This window comes from Oncorhynchus keta, chromosome 34 (assembly GCF_023373465.1).
Source record: "Oncorhynchus keta strain PuntledgeMale-10-30-2019 chromosome 34, Oket_V2, whole genome shotgun sequence".
NCBI classification, from domain to species: domain Eukaryota; kingdom Metazoa; phylum Chordata; class Actinopteri; order Salmoniformes; family Salmonidae; genus Oncorhynchus; species Oncorhynchus keta.
The window spans coordinates 32303642-32322992 of NC_068454.1; the positions used below are offsets into that span (position 1 = coordinate 32303642).

Here is a 19351-nt window from a genome sequence, read left to right on the forward strand (position 1 = left end):
AAAAATGCCATTCCAACATGAAAAAAAAACAGATCATAATACACAGTCAAATTGCCCCTATTTCTCCTGAAATCACTTCCTTTTCACAGATTTATAAGATAAGAGCTGTGTTTTCCTTTGTGTTCTTCTGTCTGTATTCTAACTCTGTCTCTGTTCTGTGGTGAGGACACCTTGCTCCGGTAGGGAGGACATAAGAGGCCCCTGTGCTGCCGTTTCCATGGGGACCCAACAGCCACTCTACTCTTCAAAAGCGGTCGAGCAGAGCAGAGGTAGCGGGCCCTTTGTGTTGGAGAGGGAGAGAGCAGAACAACACTGGCCAGATGAAAGCACTGCCATCCTTAAACCCAATCATAATTTAGTCATCAGAACAGGAGGGTATAATCAAAATATAGGGGGGAGATGGATGGGAGAAACAGACAGAGAGAAAAGAGATATAGATAGATAGAGTGGAGTGGAGTGCGTGGGTCAAGAAACGAGAGAGGGAAAGAGTGCTGTTAGATGGAAAAATTAGGGGGATACGGATAGAAATGGTCTTGTTCTTGATGTTGATACTCAACCTTATTTGCAATGTCAATCTTGTATCCAGGCAGCGCACTGAGATTGAAGGTTTTGTTGTGTCTTGCTGGATACAGACACTGTGGGAGGACGATAACATATAATATGTATTATTGTATACACAAATAAAATCATTATGTGACAAATTTGCATTTATACTTTACTTGGTGAATGAACAATAGTTCCTTCAAGTCTCTGAAGGAAGCAACCAATACCATTCACTGTTAGTAGTGTCCGTGCTACAATTGTGTTCGATGCCGTGATGTCCTTGAGGTTATCACATTATATACTGCTCTATTAATGTGTATATTATTTCAATATAATCCCATTGCAAAGGGTATTTATCCATTATACTATTGAGCTATCAAACAGAACTACAAGTCCTTCTCTGCCTCCTCCAGCATCTCTCCCAAAAGCAGCTAGGCCTAATCCCTGACTGCCATAATTGACTCTCCTCTCAGAACAAAAAAAAAGAGAGGAGAGTTAGCTGGGACAAATAGAATTGAGCAGGAATTCACATGCAGCTCTATGTAGGTCATGCACAATACGGCGTCTGCAAGTTTACACCTGGGGCTCATAGCACCATTATCCCACAACAATGCTTCGGAGAGGAACTTATTTGAGCCCATTAGCCCGGGCCAGTCCCCCTCATTAGAGAAGGCTTTTTAAATGAGCCTAGACAATAAGCACACAGAAAGGGTACAGTGGAGCGCTGAGGGACCGAGTGAGGGGAGGGGAGGTCGGAGGTTTAGCCAGAGAGCTCACGATAATTACTGTGTTTCTCTCTCTGGCCTGAAAGAGACTTGAATAATGTTTCTCTTTCTGTGGGGCAAGCACAATGGACGCTGGGTAGCTTCAAGGACCGTTAGCTCTGCCCTATTAGGAAAAAATATGCTCTGTTCTCTTTCCTCCACCCCTCCACTCAGATTCGTCATTAGAGAAATGTCTTTATGACCTCTGTAGGAGGACTGTCAGTTTGAAATGTTCCCCCCGCTGCTGTCACCTGCCTTAGTCATTAGATTGGTATTATACTGGTCTTGAAACAACTGTAGGTTCATTTGTGTGAATTAAAAAATACAATAAATGGTTAAAAAAAATACTAATAATAACAAAAGAGGTGATTGCGACAGAGGGATACAAGGTTTAGCAACTCACCAAAAGGTTGTCGATTATTATTACACACTTACTTAGGTTCTTTCGATTAATGTTGAAATTATAATAACACCAGCATTATCATGTTAATATTATCATACTATTACATTATTACTTATACAATCATTCATTACTATGCATGATATTGAAGAATTTACAACTCTGTACAGTAATTCTTCTGACCTGATCTGGGATGCATGGCAAACTTCTACCATTCTCTAGAACACATGGCAAACTTCTCTAGAATGCATGGCAAACTCACACAAGTTGTAAGACCATGCAATAACTCCCCCGGTAATTGACACGGAACATTTAATGACGGAACTATTAGTTCCATCCGGTGAAGGTTTTCGCTGACGGACCAGAAAATTACATATTTGTAAACAGATTCAGGTGAGTCACGATTTATATATTCGTTTTTTTTCTCGGAGAAGTGCCTGTGGGTATTTAGCTAGCTTTATGTTGTTTTTGAAATACAATGTTAACAAATATTGATAAATATTTGCGCGTGTAGATGGTTTTACCCCTGCTATCAAAATGACATTGTTCAAGGATGGAGGCTAGCTAACGTTAGCTAGCTTGCTAAGTTAGCTAGTTACAGTAGATGATGGACATTCACACCTGGTAGCTAGTCGTTTATCTGGTACCGTGAGGCAAGCTCTACAAGCTAGGTCATTATTGTTTCAATGACGAATGTTGGAAGTGGTCTAATATTCTGTGCTAGTTTGGGGCTAGCTAAATAGCTTGCTAACTAGTTATGTCAGTGAACCACTCAAGCAGGATGCAGCTGGTCAGGATGTCTAACCTTATCTAAAACTGTAATACTTGCGTCGATAACAACTAGTCGACTGAAGTTCTAAGAAAGACACCTGTCTTGACTGCGCTTTCCCCTTGTATTGATCAAGGAATCGCTAACTGCACTAGAAACACTTCCTCTGTTAGCTAGTTAACGTTACCACCATTTCAAACGAATATATAAAATAAAGAAGTGTATAGTCTATCCAGCTATAGACTATATGTTCATGCTTACAGACAGACACACTGATGTTAGCTACTGCCCTAAATCAAATTTTATTGGTCACATACGCATGGTTAGCAGATGTTATTGCGAGTGTAGCGAAATGCTTATGCTTGATACCCTAAGGGAGGATGCAATGACTGCTGTGTGAGAGGGATAAAAAAAAGTCAGTGAGGAGGCACTGTGTGCTTCTGTGTCACACAGGGTGGTCTGCTGGGAAGGTGAGGACACAGTCGTGACTCAGCTGCTGGGGGTGCTGCTAGCCTCAGACAGTCATGCACTTAACCCATCACATGCAACCAAGCCTTTTTGAGTCAAGGTCACTCATGTCAAATGTTATGATGTGTGTTTTCCTTTTTACCGTTTGCTCTTGGGGATGGTTGAATATGTTTTCCTAGTGTTGGGCGTACTCTTTAGTGCAGGATGATTGTCTGGATATTAGTTTGCTATGAGCATACAGTACATAGCCATGACGACATAGTGTTTCATTAGATGCAGTGAGGTCATTGCTGAAGAGACATTGATGAGTCCGATAGCTGCTGAAGCTGGAGTCACAACCTGCCCCAGCCTTTGGCCAGGGTTGTTGTCACGGAGACAACATTCCTAAGCACAGCCTCATCTGGCCTGCCTGCTTATTGATCCATCCACCTCCCCACCATCACCCCCTTCCTCCACATCACCCTTTCTAAGTGAAGTACTGACTGTATGCCGTCCAGCGATTGGCTAATGGTGATGTAATGCCCTCTAAATAATTCATTACTGGAAGAAAGTGAAAGACCCTGAGCCGGGAGGGGCAAGGGAGGGAAGCAGGGAAAATCGATGGGCCTGTCAGTGAGAGAGGGAGAGGTAGCGATAGATGATTGCATCGGGGAGGAAGAGAAAAATAACAACAAACACTGACAGTGAGAGGCTAAACTGGCTGGGCAGATGAAAGGGAACCCCGCTCCAACCAGGTTGGTACATGCCTGAGGCACAGGTTGGCTGTGTGTTAGACTCCATTTACTCCCTCAAACTGGGATTATCCAAACAGTTGAGGGAGCGTCCGATGATGAGTCTGACTTTGAGGAGACGTCCATTTGAGACCCTTTTTAGGTGATGATTGAGGGTAGGTTCAGATTGATTGTAGGTAATTGATTTACAATGAGTTAAGATTGCTGGTAGTGAGTGTTTAACTATTTTTAGGCTATCTGTCAGAATAATTAGCATGTTCTATGATAATGGGAAATGTGAAGCTTGCTTAGCCTCGTTCAGTGCTAAACCTAACTGATGTTGACCCTGTTCTGTGTTTCTTACTGTCTGATAATCAACCCTGACATGCTTCCTTTTTTTGTTCCCTCTTTACCATGACACAGTGAATCTTCATATTGCCCCCTTTTGTTGACATCATCACCCAATGTGGAGGAGGAGCATTCTTCTTTGTTACACACATCCATATGTGGATTCATGTGAACTCTCTCTCTCTCTCTCTCTCTCTCTCTCTCTCACACACTCTCACTCTCTCACACACTCTCACTCTCTCACACACACACACAGCACCACAGTTCTTCAAGTGTGTGTGTGTATCGGCCTGAGTAAGAAAGACAGTGCCACCCAAAACTGTGCCATGAGAATTTCTGGCAAAGGCCAGACCTACTCCTCTTACTGTGCCAATTTCTAGCATTAACTCAATAGGATCATCCGCCTCTAGCTAGTTGATTAACAGAGCTGTGTTAAAGAGGGATTGTTGTCCTGGAAGGAGCTTCCTGCCCTCGAGGAACACCATCCGCTCAGACTGCCTCCCTCTGGGGCTCAGACGGCAGATGCTTCACCAGCAAGTTCCAGAGCCACCCCGCCCCATAGAGGACCACCCCACCCCATAGAGGACCATCCCGCCCCATAGAGGACCACCCGCCTGCCCTAACAGCCTCTAGGAGGGACCCACCCCGGGCGCATCATGGAAGGGCTGGAGGTGGAGGATATTAGTCCTGCCCTGGAGGCCACTGAGGACTTCCTACACTGCCTGGATGGGGGTGGAGGCCAAAGCCACTGCCAGGGTGGGGATGGGTTCCGGCAGCCTAGGCAACACCACCCCAAGCTGCAGGAGATGTCTGCAGCCCTGGGGAAGCTGAGCTCTAGCGGGGTGTGGGGCCTGCTGGCCAGGGAGCAGGGGACCGAGGTGTCCCCCCGTAACGTGGCCTGGGCTGACCAGCCCTCTGCCTTCAGCGTGCTGGCTCTGAGGCAGGGGAAAAGGAGTCGTGCTCGTTCCACCAACGACCTGGCTGCCCACACCAAGGACACCAACAACACCACCTCTAACTCCTCCAACACCGCCTTTAAGAAAGGCCACAACCGCTCACGTTCTGATGTCAACTACCGGCCGTCCTACACAGACAACGCTAATGGCCTGCCTGCTGTGGACAAGAACATGCTGAAGAACATTGCTCTCAACGACCAGAGAGAAGAAGGTAAGGCTGGAAGGAAGAGTATGTCCTTCTTCTTTGGTTAGCTGATAAGGACACACAGCTTATGTATTATTGGTTAATAATAGGGCTGTGACGGTAATTGAATAACCGTGTGACGGTTATGGAGGAAGACAGTCATGAAAATAAAATAACTGTCAAAACCATTTAAAAATAGGCCTACATACATTTTTTAGAAAAACATTTTTAATAACTATATTTTCATGTAGATAAACTTGACCTATTAGCAGTGTTATTTGCTGAAGATTATAAGCAATTGTTTTGCTAATTAAGTCTGTCTATTAAACTGTCTACATCTCCTCTTTCCAACGGTCGTTTGATGCTCCAGCAGCTAAACCGCTAACGTTAGATGCGCGGGGGTGTAGAAGCGCTGATGAGTGGACTTTCTTTTATACAATGCATGTTAATGGACCCCCCCCCCCAACGATTATGTCAGTGACCATATACATTGCCCTGGCCAATTACCGCAATCTCAAATTCCAAGACCTTCACAGCCCGAGTTGATACTCAAGTCAATGCTAGTGTCTTTTTAAAAAATTGGATGAATAGACTTATGCTATCATGACATGTACTTTTCCTTGTTGTGTCAGAGACTAGATTAAGGTTAGGACGAGTTTCCACCTTTGTCTAAATGAAGATAATTTCAGAGTACTAGAGAAAAGGAATAGGCCTCGGCTATGACACAGCTGTACTGCATGCAGCAGACAGTATTGTATTCTTCTGGAACACAGCAATGGCCACTCGGGATCAAATAAATCAAATGTTATTTGTCACATGCTTCATAGACAACAGGTGTAGACTAACAGTGAAATGCTTACTTACGGGTCCATTTCCAACAATGCAGAGTTAAAGATATATAACAAAATAGAAAGTGATGAGGAATAAATGCACAGTGAATAACGAGTAAAAATAACATGGCTATATGTAGGGAGTAGAAAATAACATGGCTATATGTAGGGAGTAGAAAATAACATGGCTATATGTAGGGAGTAGAAAATAACATGACTATATGTAGGGAGTAGAAAATAACATGACTATATACAGGAAGAAGAAAATAACATGGCTATATACAGGAAGAAGAAAATAACATGGCTATATGTAGGGAGTAGAAAATAACATGGCTATATGTAGGGAGTAGAAAATAACATGACTATATACAGGAAGAAGAAAATAACATGGCTATATACAGGAAGAAGAAAATAACATGGCTATATGTAGGGAGTAGAAAATAACATGACTATATACAGGGAGTAGAAAATAACATGGCTATATACAGGGAGTAGAAAATAACGACTATATACAGGGAGTAGAAAATAACATGGCTATATGTAGGGAGTAGAAAATAACATGACTATATGTAGGGAGTAGAAAATAACATGGCTATATACAGGGAGTAGAAAATAACATGACTATATACAGGGAGTAGAAAATAACATGACTATATACAGGGAGTAGAAAATAACATGGCTATATGTAGGGAGTAGAAAATAACATGGCTATATGTAGGGAGTAGAAAATAACATGGCTATATGTAGGGAGTAGAAAATAACATGACTATATACAGGGAGTAGAAAATAACATGGCTATATGTAGGGAGTAGAAAATAACATGGCTATATACAGGAGTAGAAAATAACATGACTATATACAGGAGTAGAAAATAACATGACTATATACAGGGAGTAGAAAATAACATGACTATATACAGGAAGTAGAAAATAACATGGCTATATGTAGGGAGTAGAAAATAACATGGCTATATACAGGGAGTAGAAAATAACATGACTATATACAGGGAGTAGAAAATAACATGACTATATACAGGGAGTAGAAAATAACATGACTATATACAGGGAGTAGAAAATAACATGGCTATATACAGGGAGTAGAAAATAACATGGCTATATGTAGGGAGTAGAAAATAACATGACTATATACAGGGAGTAGAAAATAACATGGCTATATGTAGGGAGTAGAAAATAACATGGCTATATGTAGGGAGTAGAAAATAACATGGCTATATACAGGGAGTAGAGAATAACATGGCTATATACAGGGAGTAGAAAATAACATGGCTATATACAGGGAGTAGAAAATAACATGACTATATACAGGAGTAGAAAATAACATGACTATATACAGGAGTAGAAAATAACATGACTATATACAGGGAGTAGAAAATAACATGACTATATACAGGAGTAGAAAATAACATGACTATATACAGGGAGTAGAAAATAACATGGCTATATACAGGAGTAGAAAATAACATGGCTATATACAGGGAGTAGAAAATAACATGGCTATATACAGGGAGTAGAAAATAACATGACTATATAGAAAATAACATGACTATATACAGGGAGTAGAAAATAACATGACTATATACAGGGAGTAGAAAATAACATGACTATATACAGGAGTAGAAAATAACATGGCTATATACAGGGAGTAGAAAATAACATGGCTATATACAGGAGTAGAAAATAACATGGCTATATACAGGGAGTAGAAAATAACATGGCTAGTAGAAAATAACATGGCTATATACAGGGAGTAGAAAATAACATGACTATATACAGGGAGTAGAAAATAACATGACTATATACAGGGAGTAGAAAATAACATGACTATATACAGGGAGTAGAAAATAACATGACTATATACAGGGAGTAGAAAATAACATGACTATATACAGGGAGTAGAAAATAACATGACTATATACAGGGAGTAGAAAATAACATGGCTATATACAGGGAGTAGAAAATAACATGACTATATACAGGAGTAGAAAATAACATGGCTATATACAGGAGTAGAAAATAACATGACTATATACAGGGAGTAGAAAATAACATGGCTATATACAGGAAGTAGAAAATAACATGGCTATATACAGGAAGTAGAAAATAACATGACTATATACAGGGAGTAGAAAATAACATGGCTATATACAGGGAGTAGAAAATAACATGACTATATACAGGGATAGAAAATAACATGACTATATACAGGAGTAGAAAATAACATGACTATATACAGGAAGTAGAAAATAACATGGCTATATGTAGTAGAAAATAACATGGCTATATACAGGGAGTAGAAAATAACATGACTATATACAGGGAGTAGAAAATATGACTATATACAGGGAGTAGAAAATAACATGACTATATACAGGGAGTAGAAAATAACATGACTATATACAGGAGTAGAAAATAACATGACTATATACAGGGAGTAGAAAATAACATGACTATATACAGGAGTAGAAAATAACATGACTATATACAGGGAGTAGAAAATAACATGGCTATATACAGGGAGTAGAAAATAACATGACTATATACAGGGAGTAGAAAATAACATGGCTATATACAGGAGTAGAAAATAACATGACTATATACAGGGAGTAGAAAATAAAATATACAGGAATAGAAAATAACATGGCTATATACAGGAAGTAGAAAATAACATGACTATATATAGAAAATAACATGGCTATATACAGGGAGTAGAAAATAACATGACTATAATAGAAAATAACATGGCTATATGTAGGGAGTAGAAAATAACATGACTATATACAGGAAGTAGAAAATAACATGGCTATATGTAGGGAGTAGAAAATAACATGGCTATATACAGGGAGTAGAAAATAACATGACTATATACAGGGAGTAGAAAATAACATGACTATATACAGGGAGTAGAAAATAACATGACCATATACAGGGAGTAGAAAATAACATGACTATATGTAGGGAGTAGAAAATAACATGACTATATACAGGGAGTAGAAAATAACATGGCTATATGTAGGGAGTAGAAAATAACATGGCTATATGTAGGGAGTAGAAAATAACATGGCTATATGTAGGGAGTAGAAAATAACATGGCTATATGTAGGGAGTAGAAAATAACATGGCTATATGTAGGGAGTAGAAAATAACATGGCTATATGTAGGGAGTAGAAAATAACATGGCTATATGTAGGAGTAGAAAATAACAATGGCTATATGTAGGAGTAGAAAATAACATGGCTATGTAGGGAGTAGAAAATAACATGGCTATATGTAGGGAGTAGAAAATAACATGGCTATATGTAGGGAGTAGAAAATAACATGACTATATGTATGGCTATATGTAGGAGTAGAAAATAACATGGCTATATGACTAGAAAATAACATGACTATATACAGGAAGAAGAAAATAACATGGCTATATACAGGAAGAAGAAAATAACATGGCTATATGTAGGAGTAGAAAATAACATGACTATATACAGGGAGTAGAAAATAACATGGCTATATACAGGGAGTAGAAAATAACGACTATATACAGGGAGTAGAAAATAAGAAAATAACATGACTATATACAGGGAGTAGAAAATTACATGACTATATACAGGGAGTAGAAAATAACATGACTATATAGGGAGTAGAAAATAACATGACTATATGTAGGGATTAGAAAATAACATGGCTATATACAGTAGAAAATAACATGGCTATATACAGGAGTAGAAAATAACATGACTATATACAGGAGTAGAAAATAACATGACTATATACAGGGAGTAGAAAATAACATGGCTATATGTAGGGAGTAGAAAATAACATGGCTATATACAGGGAGTAGAAAATAACATGACTATATACAGGAGTAGAAAATAACATGACTATATACAGGAGTAGAAAATAACATGACTATATACAGGAAGTAGAAAATAACATGGCTATATGTAGGGAGTAGAAAATAACATGGCTATATACAGGAGTAGAAAATAACATGACTATATACAGGAGTAGAAAATAACATGACTATATACAGGAGTAGAAAATAACATGACTATATACAGGAGTAGAAAATAACATGACTATATACAGGGAGTAGAAAATAACATGACTATATGTAGGGAGTAGAAAATAACATGACTATATACAGGAGTAGAAAATAACATGGCTATATGTAGGAGTAGAAAATAACTAGAAAATAACATGGCTATATACAGGGAGTAGAGAATAACATGGCTATATACAGGGAGTAGAAAATAACATGGCTATATACAGGGAGTAGAAAATAACATGACTATATACAGGGAGTAGAAAATAACATGACTATATACAGGGAGTAGAAAATAACATGACTATATACAGGGAGTAGAAAATAACATGACTATATACAGGGAGTAGAAAATAACATGACTATATACAGGGAGTAGAAAATAACATGACTATATACAGGGAGTAGAAAATAACATGACTATATACAGGGAGTAGAAAATAACATGGCTATATACAGGGAGTAGAAAATAACATGACTATATACAGGGAGTAGAAAATAACATGGCTATATACAGGAAGTAGAAAATAACATGGCTATATACAGGAAGTAGAAAATAACATGACTATATACAGGGAGTAGAAAATAACATGGCTATATACAGGAGTAGAAAATAACATGACTATATACAGGGAGTAGAAAATAACATGACTATATACAGGAGTAGAAAATAACGTGACTATATACAGGAAGTAGAAAATAACATGGCTATATGTAGGGAGTAGAAAATAACATGGCTATATACAGGAGTAGAAAATAACATGGCTATATACAGGGAGTAGAAAATAACATGACTATATACAGGGAGTAGAAAATAACATGACTATATACAGGGAGTAGAAAATAACATGGCTATATGTAGGGAGTAGAAAATAACATGGCTATATGTAGGGAGTAGAAAATAACATGGCTATATGTAGGGAGTAGAAAATAACATGGCTATATGTAGGGAGTAGAAAATAACATGGCTATATGTAGGGAGTAGAAAATAACATGGCTATATGTAGGGAGTAGAAAATAACATGGCTATATGTAGGGAGTAGAAAATAACAATGGCTATATGTAGGGAGTAGAAAATAACATGGCTATATGTAGGGAGTAGAAAATAACATGGCTATATGTAGGGAGTAGAAAATAACATGGCTATATGTAGGGAGTAGAAAATAACATGGCTATATGTAGGGAGTAGAAAATAACATGGCTATATGTAGGGAGTACCAGTCGGTGTAGGGGTACGAGGTAATTGAGGTAGCTACAGTATGTACTGTACCAGTCAAGTTTGGACACACCTCTTTCCATAGTTCTTAATTTTTACTATTTTCTACATTGTAGAATAATAGTGTAGACAAATTGTGAAACAAATTTAAATATATTTTATATTTGAGATTCTTCAAATGTGCCACCCAGCTTCATGAGGTAGTCACCTGGAATTAATTTCAATTAACAGTTAAGTTAATTTGTGGAATTTCTTTCCTTAATGTGTTTGAGCCAGTCAGTTGTGTTGTGACATGGTAGGGGTGGTATACAGGGGATAGCCCTATTTGGTAAAAGACCAAGTCCATATTATGGCAGGAACAGCTCAAATAAGCAAAGAGAAACGACAGTCCATCATTACCTTAAGACATGAAGGTCAGTCAATCCGGAAAATTTCAAGAACTTTTAATGTTTCTTCAAGTGCAGTCGTAAAAACCATCAAGCACTATGATGGAACTGGCTCTCATGAGGACCGCCACAGGAAAGGAAGACACAGCGTTACCTCTGCTGCAGAGGATAAGTTCATTAGAGTTACCAGCCTCAGAAATTGCAACCCAAATAAATATTTCAGAATTCAAGTAACAGACACATCTCAACTAGAAGGTCGACCGATTATGATTTTTCAATACCGATTATTGGAGGACCAAAAAAAAAAAAGTCCAATACCGATTTACTCGGCCGATTTTTATTTATTTGTAATAATTGCACAACCTTCAATGTTGTGTCATAATTACGAAACATTCTGGCAAATTAGTTCGCAATGAGCCAGGCGGCCCAAACTGTTGCATATACCCTGACTCTGCGTGCAATGAACGCAAGAGAAGTTACACAATTTCACCTGGTTAATATTGCCTGCTAACCTGGATTTCTTTTAGCTAAATATGCAGGTTTACTTCTGTGTATTGATGTTAAGAAAGGCATTGGTGTTTATGATTAGGTACAGTCGTCCAACGATTGTGCTTTTTTCGCAAATGCGCTTTTGTTAAATCATCCCCCAGCGTTGCATCGATTATATGCCACGCAGGACACGCTAGATGAACTAGTAATATCATCAACCATGTTTAGTTATAACTAATGATTATGATTGATTGATTGCTTTTTATAAGATAAGTTTAATGCTAGCTAGCAACTTACCTTGGCTTCTACTGCATTCGCGTAACAGGCAGTCAGTCTCCTTGTGGAGTGCAACAAGAGGCAGGTGGTTCTAGAGTTGGACTAGTTAACTGTAAGGCTGCAAGATTGAATCCCCCGGGCTGACAAGGTGAAAATCTGTCGTTCTGCCCCCGAACAAGGCAGTTAACCCACTGTTCCTAGGCCGTCATTGAAAATAAGAATGTGTTCTTAACTGACTTGCCTAGTTAAATAAAGGTATTAAAAAATAAAATGTAAATAAATCGGTGCCCAAAAATACCGATTTGCGATTGTTATGAAAACTTGAAATCGGCCCTAATTAATTGCCCATTCCGATTAATCGGTCGACCTCTAATCTCAACATCAACTGTTCAGAGGAGACTGTGTGAATAAGGCCTTCGTGGTCAAATTACTGCAACGAAACCACTACTAAAGGACACCAATAAGAAGAGACTTGCTTGGGCCAAATAATGAGCAATGGACATTAGACTAGTGGAAATCTGTCCTTTGATGAGTCCAACCGCCATGTCTTTGTGAGATGCAGAGTAGGTGATCTCCACATCTGTGGTTCCCACTGTGAAGCATGGAGGAGGAGGTGTGATGGTGCTTTGCTGGTGACACTGTGATTTACTTAGATTAAGGCACACTTAACCAGCATGGCTACCACAGCATTCTGCAGCGATATGCCATCCCATCTGGTTTGGGCTTAGTGGGACTATAATTTGTTTTTCAACAGGACAATGATCCAACACACCTCCAGGCTGTGTAAGGGCTATTTGACCAAGAAGGAGATTGATGGGGTGTTTCATCAGATGACCTGGCCTCCACAATCACCTGACCACAAGCCATTTGAGATGTGGTCCTTCTGTAGCTCAGTTGGTAGAGCATGGCGCTTGTAACGCCAGGGTAGTGGGTTCGATTCCCGGGACCACCCATACGTAGAATGTATGCACACATGACTGTAAGTCGCTTTGGATAAAAGCGTCTGCTAAATGGCATATATTATTATTATATTATGGTTTGGGAATAGTTGGACTGCAGAGTGAAGGAAATGCAGCCAACAAGTGATCAGCATATGTGGGAACTTCTTCAAGACTGTTAGAAAGCATTCTATGTGAAGCTGGTTGATAGAATGGCAAAAGTGTGCAAAGCTGTCATCAAGGCAAAGGGTGGCTACTTTGAAGAATCTCAAATATACAATATATTTTGATTTGTTTAACATGTTTGTTTACTACATGATTCTATATGTTATTTCATAGTTTTGATGTCTTCACTATTATTATACAATGTAAAATATAAAGAAAACCTGGAATGAGTAGGTGTGACCAAAGGTTTGACTGGTAGGGTAAAGTGACTAGGTAACAGGATAGATAATGTGTTGAATAATACTAACCTCCCTGATGCATGTTGTTTAGTCTGCTTGTTTGTGTTTGTTTAGGGAGAGAATGACATATTATGGTCTGTCACCAAATGTACTCAAATGAGGAGAAAGAGAGAGGCCCAATTATCCCTCATATTAGGAGGGATTAGCATACGACTGAAAAGACATTAGTTGGCTCAAGGCAGGGAGAGGGATGGATAGTTAGGCTTCACAAGAGGATAGTAAAATCATGGCCTGCATTCAACAGCACTTAGCATCCGAACAGATACTGCTGTTTGCCAGTCATTATAGTTGGCAATGCTTTTATGTAGGCCTAATTGTATTCTTTCTTGTCCTGTACAACATATTTCCATGACATTTGATTGTGTGCACTGTGTAGGTAGGCCCCTAGGTGCGCTTTTACCCCCTTTTTCTCCCCAATTTCGTGGTATCTGATTATAATCTTGTCCCATCGCTGCAACTCCCGTACAAACTCGGGAAAGGCAGGTCGAGAGCCATGCGTCCTCCAAAACACGACCCTGCCAAGCAGCACTTCTTGGCAGAATGCCCGCTTAACCCGGAAGCCAGCCGCACCAATGTGTCGGAGGAAACACCGTACACCTGGTGACGGGTCCGCGTGCATTACACCTGGCCCGCCACAGGAGTCGCTAGTACGCGATGGTACAAGAATATCCCTGCCGGCCTAACCCGGACGACGATGGGGCAATTGTGTGCCGCCCCATGGGTCTCCCGGTCGCAGCCGGCTGCGACAGAGTCTGGACTCAAACCAGGATCTCTAGTGACACAGCTAGCACTGCGATGCAGTGCCTTAGACCACTGCGCCACTCGGGAGACCCAGGCTGTTTCTTCTAGGACAAACCTTAGCAGAACTGTTTATTTGATAAGAGAAAACCATGAAATCCCCACCATCTTGAACAATGTGACTAAAATGGAGATCCACCGCAGTTGTTGTCACATTAGATGCAACAGGGAAAGGAGGCTTTGGTGCCACTGGTATGCAAGAATGCTTCCTCCCTTTCCCACTGCCAGCGGTAAACGTTCCCTCATAAAGACCCCAGCCCACGTACTCCTGCAGAGTCCCCATGGGGTGATATTTACTGATTTCCTCAGCAGCAACACTCACTCACTAATGCTGATGGATCTGTTGATTTCAGCATGGCCAGAAGCTAGCCAGTGAGAGTGGGCTTCACAGCGACCTTCAGCTGTCAGTGCTGTAGAGATTTTACTTAATTTACCAATCTACTCGTTAAGGTTTTATATGGTTGTTTTAAGACAGTAAACAAATTGACATGTACTTCTGGGATTTTAATGTATAGCCTAGCTTTATTAGCTGTTAATTGGTCTTTCATTTGGTTCACCTCATCTAATGAATCTCTCAGTTCTGTTGACTTTTCATCAACACTGAACAAAAATATAAATGCAACGTGTCGGTCCCATGTTTCATGAGCTGAAATTAAACAAGTCCCAGAAAATGTCCATACGCACAAAACACTTTTCTCTAAAATGTTGTGCACCAATTTGTTTACTTCTCTGTTAGTGAGCATTTGTCCTTTGCAAAGATAATCCATCCACCTGACAAGTGGCATATCAAGAAGCTGATTAAACAGCATGATCATTACACAGATACACATTGTGCTGGGGACAATAAAAGGCCACTAAAATGTGCAGTTTTGTCACACAACACAATGCTACAGATGCCTCAAGTTTTGAGGGAGTGTGCAATTGGCATGCTGACTGCAGGAATGTCCACCAGAGCTGTTGCCAGAGAATGGAACGTTAATTTCTCTACCATAAGCCAACATAATTTTAGAGAATTTGGCAGTACGTCCAACTGGCCTCAACCGCAGACGGTCGTAACCGACTTCAGAGGGCAAATGCTCACCTTCGATAACCACTGGCACCAGTGGAGGCTGGTGACTTGAAAAATTCAGGAGGATGGGAGACCCACGGTACAGGCATGGGACGCACAGAGACATCAAAGTGTGTTTCAAAAATCATCAAAGTAATTATTTTAACCTAAAGCATTTAATATTGTATTATAAATGTATATTATGGGGAATGGGAGGGCTAATTAGTGTTGGGAAGGGATCACAGCAGTGATTGAGGGTATGAGGCAGGTGTTGAGGTGTTCAGAGGCTTAACTTCAGGGTTTGACTGGGAAGAAAAACTATAATAAAACACACCACACAGACTAAAGAGTTAAGAATGAGTTAGTCCAAGCAAGTAAAATCAATGTGTAATTGTGTATGTGATTGACTATATACAGTAATGAGAGAGAATTGATAGGGGTACTCCGTGATTGGAGAGAAAACGTTCAATGTGCCAGTGGATGAGCGGGCACATGAGACGTGGCTTCAGTTCATGTCTTGACAGAGTTGACAATGGTAGTAGTGTGGAGTGGTCATCACCTCTTAATCAGGGAACAGGAGAGGACTTAGTTGGAAATACAAGTAGCAGATACAGTTGAAGTCAGAAGTTTACATACACCTTAACCAAATACATTTAAACTCTGTTTCACTATTCCTGACATTTAATCCTTGTAAAAAATCCCTGTCTTAGGTCAGTTAGGATCACCACTTTATTTTAAGAATATGAAATGCCAGAATAATAGTAGAGTAATTTATTTCAGCTTTTATTTCTTTCATCACATTCCCAGTGGGTCAGAAGTTTACATACCGGTACACTCAATTAGTATTTGGTAGTACTGCCTTTAAATTGTTTAACGTTTCAGGTAGCCTTCTACAAGCTTCCCACAATAAGTTGGGTGAATTTTGGCCCATTCCTCCTGACTGAGCTGGTGTAACTGAGTCAGGTTTGTAGGCCTCCTTGCTCGCACACATTTTCTTTAGGATGGGGGTCAGGGCTTTGTGATGGCCACTCCAATACATTGACTTTGTTGTCCTTAAGCCATTTTGCCACATTTGGAAGTATGCTTGGGGTCATTGTCCCATTTGGAAGGCCCAAGATTGAACTTCCTGACTGACGTCTTGATGTTGCTTCAATGTATCCACATAATTTTCCTGCCTCATGATGCCATCTATTTTGTAAAGTGCACCAGTCTGTCCTGCAGCAATGCACCCCCACAACATGATGCTGCCACCCCCGTGCTTCAGGGTTGGGATGGTGTTCTTTGGCTTGCAAGCCTCGCCCTTCTTCCTCCAAACATAACAATGGTCATTATAGCCAAACAGTTCTATTTTTGTTTCATCAGACCGGAGGACATTTCTCCAAAAAGTACGATCTATGTCCCCATGTGCAGTTGCAAACTGTAGTCTTTTTTATGGCGGTTTTAGAGCAGTGGCTTCTTCCTTGCTGAGCGGCCTTTCAGGTTATGTCAATATAGGACTCGTTTTACTGTGGATATAGATACTTTTGTACCTGTTTCCTCCAACATCTTCACAAGGTCCTTTTGCTGTTGTTCTGGGACTGATTTGCACTTTTCGCACCAAAGTACATTCATCTCTAGGAGACAGAACACGGATCCTTCTTGAGCGGTATGACGGCTGCGTGGTCCCACAGTGTTTATACTTGCGTACTATTGTTTGTACAGATGAACGTGGTACCTTCAGGTGTTTGGAAATTGAAAAGAACCAGACTTGTAGAGGTCTACAATTTTTTTTCTGAGGTCTTGGCTGATTTCTTTTGATTTTCCCATGATGTCAAGCAAAGAGGCACTGAGTTTGAAGGTAGGCCTTGAAATACATCCACAGGTACACCGCCAATAGGCTAATTGACATAATTTGAGTCAATCAGAAGCTTCTAAAGCCATGACATAATTTTATGGAATTTTCCAAGCTGTTTAAAGACACAGTCAATTTAGTGTATGTAAAACCCTGTCCAACTGCAGCAACCTTATACTAGGTTATATGAATTATAGTTAAGACCAGATTAGCAAACTCTACCCAGACACAGAGACAACAAGTGATAGACAATAGCACTCACAGGGCTGAGCTTGCTTTATGAATGTTTGCATCATGCAGTTCTATGTAACTGTAGGCCTTGTAAAAGAAAAAATGACGCAGATCTGTCATCGCTATTATGTTGATTAATTCCAGTTAACAATTAGGGATTGAAAACGAATAGGCAGCCTAGCCAGCCACATTTTGAATATAAACCAAATTTGATCACATTCACATTTTCTCCTTACAGTTACCCAGACCAAATGGACAGCGCACGTAGGCTGTATGCAGTTGCTCTTATTAGTAGACTACTGTTGATCAGACTGAAAATTAGTCTCGTTTTCAACCCATACAACATTTGTGTAATAAGGTTTTGCTTGGGTCTGTCCTGATTGATTGTGTTATATTTGCTAAATAAATACCGGGAGAAAGTGGAAAGTGCATGATCGATGCAGCTTTTCCCCAGAAACTTGAATCTGATGTGGCCATTTATATGCACCTTGCTTTTGTTTTGCCGTTTAGCTGAACGATCAATGTTCTTCTGGTCTTTGTACCCCTCTTTCGCCCAAGGCGCAGGCAGACTTCCCAAAAAGCAGGCAAGGCCAGCAATATCCATAGCAAAGACCCAAACGGCGTTCCATAGTTGGCGGCGAAAACGGCACACTGGAGCTGGTAGATAGCTAGCTACGGCTACTTGCTACTGAAGTTAGTACAATTGATTTAAATTTGCCTTGTTAACTGGACACAAAAATAAAGTTCTAAAACCAAGAAAACAATGTATAATCTCACCCCCATCTCCTGTAATTTGAAGAAACTAATTTGAATGGAATAATAACCAAAAGGTTCTCAACTATCACTTTTGAATCTATCCAATAATGTCACCAAGCTTCTCTTCATCTTCTTTGATGAGGTTTAACAGCGGTTGGCATCCATTGAGCATGTTTGGGATGCTCTGGATCGACGTGTACAACAGCGTGTTCCAATTCCCACCAATAACCAGCAACTTTGCACAGCCATTGAAGAGAAGTGGGACAACATTCCACAGGCCACAATCAACAGCCTGATCAACTCTATGTGAAGGAGATGTGTCAGGCTGCATGAGGTAAATGATGGTCACACCCAGATACTGACTGGTTTGCTGTTCCACGCCCCTACTTTTTTTTAAAGGTATCTGTGATGTGACCAACAGATGCATATCTGTATTCCCAGTCATGTTAAGTTCATAGATTAGGGCCTACTGAATTTATTTCAATTGACTGATTTCCTTATATGAACTGTAACTCGGTAAAATCTTACAAGTGTATGCATGTTGCATTTATATTTTTGTTCGGTGTAACTAGGAACCAGCGAATTAAATAGAACATTAATAATGTATATGTATGTTTGGGATGTTTTCCTTACTGGAAAAAACATTCCTTTCTGTTCTCTTTGAGTCTGTCTGTCCTGGTTATGGTGTCCAGGATTCACCAGGGGGTCCATTGGTAAAACATCTCGTCTCTAAAGGCCAAAGTTATAAAATGGCACTTGTTCTGTTGTGATTGGCTGTCCTTGGTCTGTCTGGGTGTGGCAGTCAGTCATTACAGTAAGAGTGACTGCTCTAGCAATTCTGTCTGGACTTTGGCAGCCTAACCGGTACTCCCTATTCCTGGTACAACCCT

The 19351-nt window shown here is 39.9% G+C and overlaps 1 protein-coding gene across 7 annotated transcripts in view; it reads left to right on the forward strand.

Annotated features, from left to right (window-relative positions):
• Window positions 1–2011: 2011 nt before the first annotated feature.
• Window positions 2012–19351, forward strand: part of LOC118366958 (pleckstrin homology domain-containing family M member 3-like) — a 58628-nt gene continuing 41288 nt past the window's right edge. For 3 of the 7 annotated variants that reach the window (XM_052493699.1, XM_052493700.1, XM_052493701.1), the window contains exons 1-2: window positions 3538–3678; window positions 4078–5169. In XM_052493699.1, the coding sequence (XP_052349659.1) occupies window positions 4659–5169 (511 nt within the window). In that variant the 5' untranslated portion in view covers window positions 3538–3678; window positions 4078–4658. Of the gene's footprint in view, window positions 2101–2723; window positions 3679–4077; window positions 5170–19351 lie in introns of those variants that run through there. The other 4 variants (XM_052493702.1, XM_052493703.1, XM_052493698.1 and 1 more) reach the window with 3 other exon arrangements.